At 41.4% G+C, this 1603-nt stretch overlaps 1 protein-coding gene across 1 annotated transcript in view; it reads right to left on the bottom strand.

Annotated features, from left to right (window-relative positions):
* Positions 1-1161, bottom strand: part of LOC101304462 (G-type lectin S-receptor-like serine/threonine-protein kinase At4g03230-like) — a 14907-nt gene extending 13746 nt beyond the window's left edge. The window contains exon 1 of the mRNA XM_004295317.1: positions 1069-1161. Within this exon, the coding sequence (XP_004295365.1) occupies positions 1069-1161 (93 nt within the window). The remainder of the gene's footprint in view (positions 1-1068) is intronic.
* Positions 1162-1603: the final 442 nt, after the last annotated feature.

Here is a 1603-nt window from a genome sequence, read left to right as displayed (position 1 = left end):
AGTGATCCTGCCTCTATAAACTTCATATTAAAAAGTTTACTACCCCTAGTAAATTTCAACTGGGGGTAGTAAACTTGCAATAGAACATCCCTCCAAGGCCAATATACACTCTGGAAGAGAAACAACTGATGTGCAAACAAAACTCTATTTTACTACCCCTAGTAACTTCTACTGGGGTAGTAAACTTCTATTTCCAACACCATTATACACATACAGACCTAGAAAACAACTCGCATTCAACAAAATCAAAGTTTTACTACCCCTAGTATTGAACACAGCCATTAGACACATCCAGACAGTGGAAAATAACTGACATGCAAACAGAAATTAAAGTTTACTACCCCTAGTAAAGTTTTACTAGGGGTAGTAAAGTTGCCACACCGTTTCTACATTGCCATAAAACACATTGAAGCAGAGAAATATGAACCCAGACAACATTATTGGGGGTACAAACACAGATTTATGCTAGGGTTTCTTTTCACCTGAAAAAGAAGAATTTAGCGCGATGTAGTGAAACAGCGGCGGCGATGTACTGAAGCAGCGGCGTTGAAGTACTGAAGCAGCGGCGTTGAAGTACTGAAGCAGCGGCGGCGATGTACTGAAGTAGCGGCGGCGATGGATTGAAGAAGCGAAGGCTGAGGTCTTGATGGAGTGAGGAGTGAGGCAGCGGCGTCGATGGATTGAAGAAGCGAAGCGGCGTGTGTTGAATTCGGAGGAATTGAATTGAGTGGCGTCGATGAAGGAATTGAATTCGGAGTGGGTTGGAAGCGGTTATTAAGGCTGGGGTATAATTGTATTTTTACTAGGAAACATTGGTTTGGGCTGTGTAATCTGTTTTTGATTGGTTTGGGCTAGAAAAATGTAGTATTTGTGCATTAGGGCTTTTTCCCTTAAACTAATATTATCCAAAAAGAGTTTAAACTACTACTCAGACCCACTTGCATATCAAAACGTGTTGTTGGGCCATATATATGTTGCACGTCAGGACAAGAAAGTGGTCTTCACGCAACATGAACACGTTCTCAATTGGTCCGTGGCTCAACGCGCCTTCATTCACGCGTCGATCACCATCCTTTCCAGTGCTGGCGTCATCAGAATATGTGGGCTTGGGCTGACATGGATGGGAAGGCTCGGGTAATAGAAAGTGGTGACCTGGGTCATGGGTCTGACCCAGGTCATGACCCAATGCTCAATGGTGGTGATTTTTTTTATGGGTGGAAGCATGGTTTTTAAGGCTGGGTCTTCAATCTGATGTGGCCCATAACCTGGGTCTTTAAAACCCCTTGGGGTGGACTTGCTCTAAGACTAACACTGTTAACATAACTCAAATCCTTAAAAGCTAATTAGCACGGGTAAAAATTATAGAAAATTATATAATAAAACATGACCAAATTTAAAAACAAAAAAACCTCATTTTTAATAATTTTTATACAAATTAAGAGATAAGCCTGAGACCCATAATTCATAGTACCAGGCCTGATCCAAGATTGCGCTATTAAATTACCAAAACGTCTAACTTCGAAGAAAAATTACAAACTTACCACCATTACAAATCTTCTTCTTTCTCTCACCCACCCCGTCACAAATCCTCTCTCTCTCTCTC

The sequence above is a fragment of the Fragaria vesca genome, linkage group LG3 (assembly GCF_000184155.1).
Source record: "Fragaria vesca subsp. vesca linkage group LG3, FraVesHawaii_1.0, whole genome shotgun sequence".
Taxonomy (NCBI): domain Eukaryota; kingdom Viridiplantae; phylum Streptophyta; class Magnoliopsida; order Rosales; family Rosaceae; genus Fragaria; species Fragaria vesca.
Note: the sequence above shows the minus strand (reverse complement) of the source record. Positions and strands in the feature narration are given on the sequence as shown.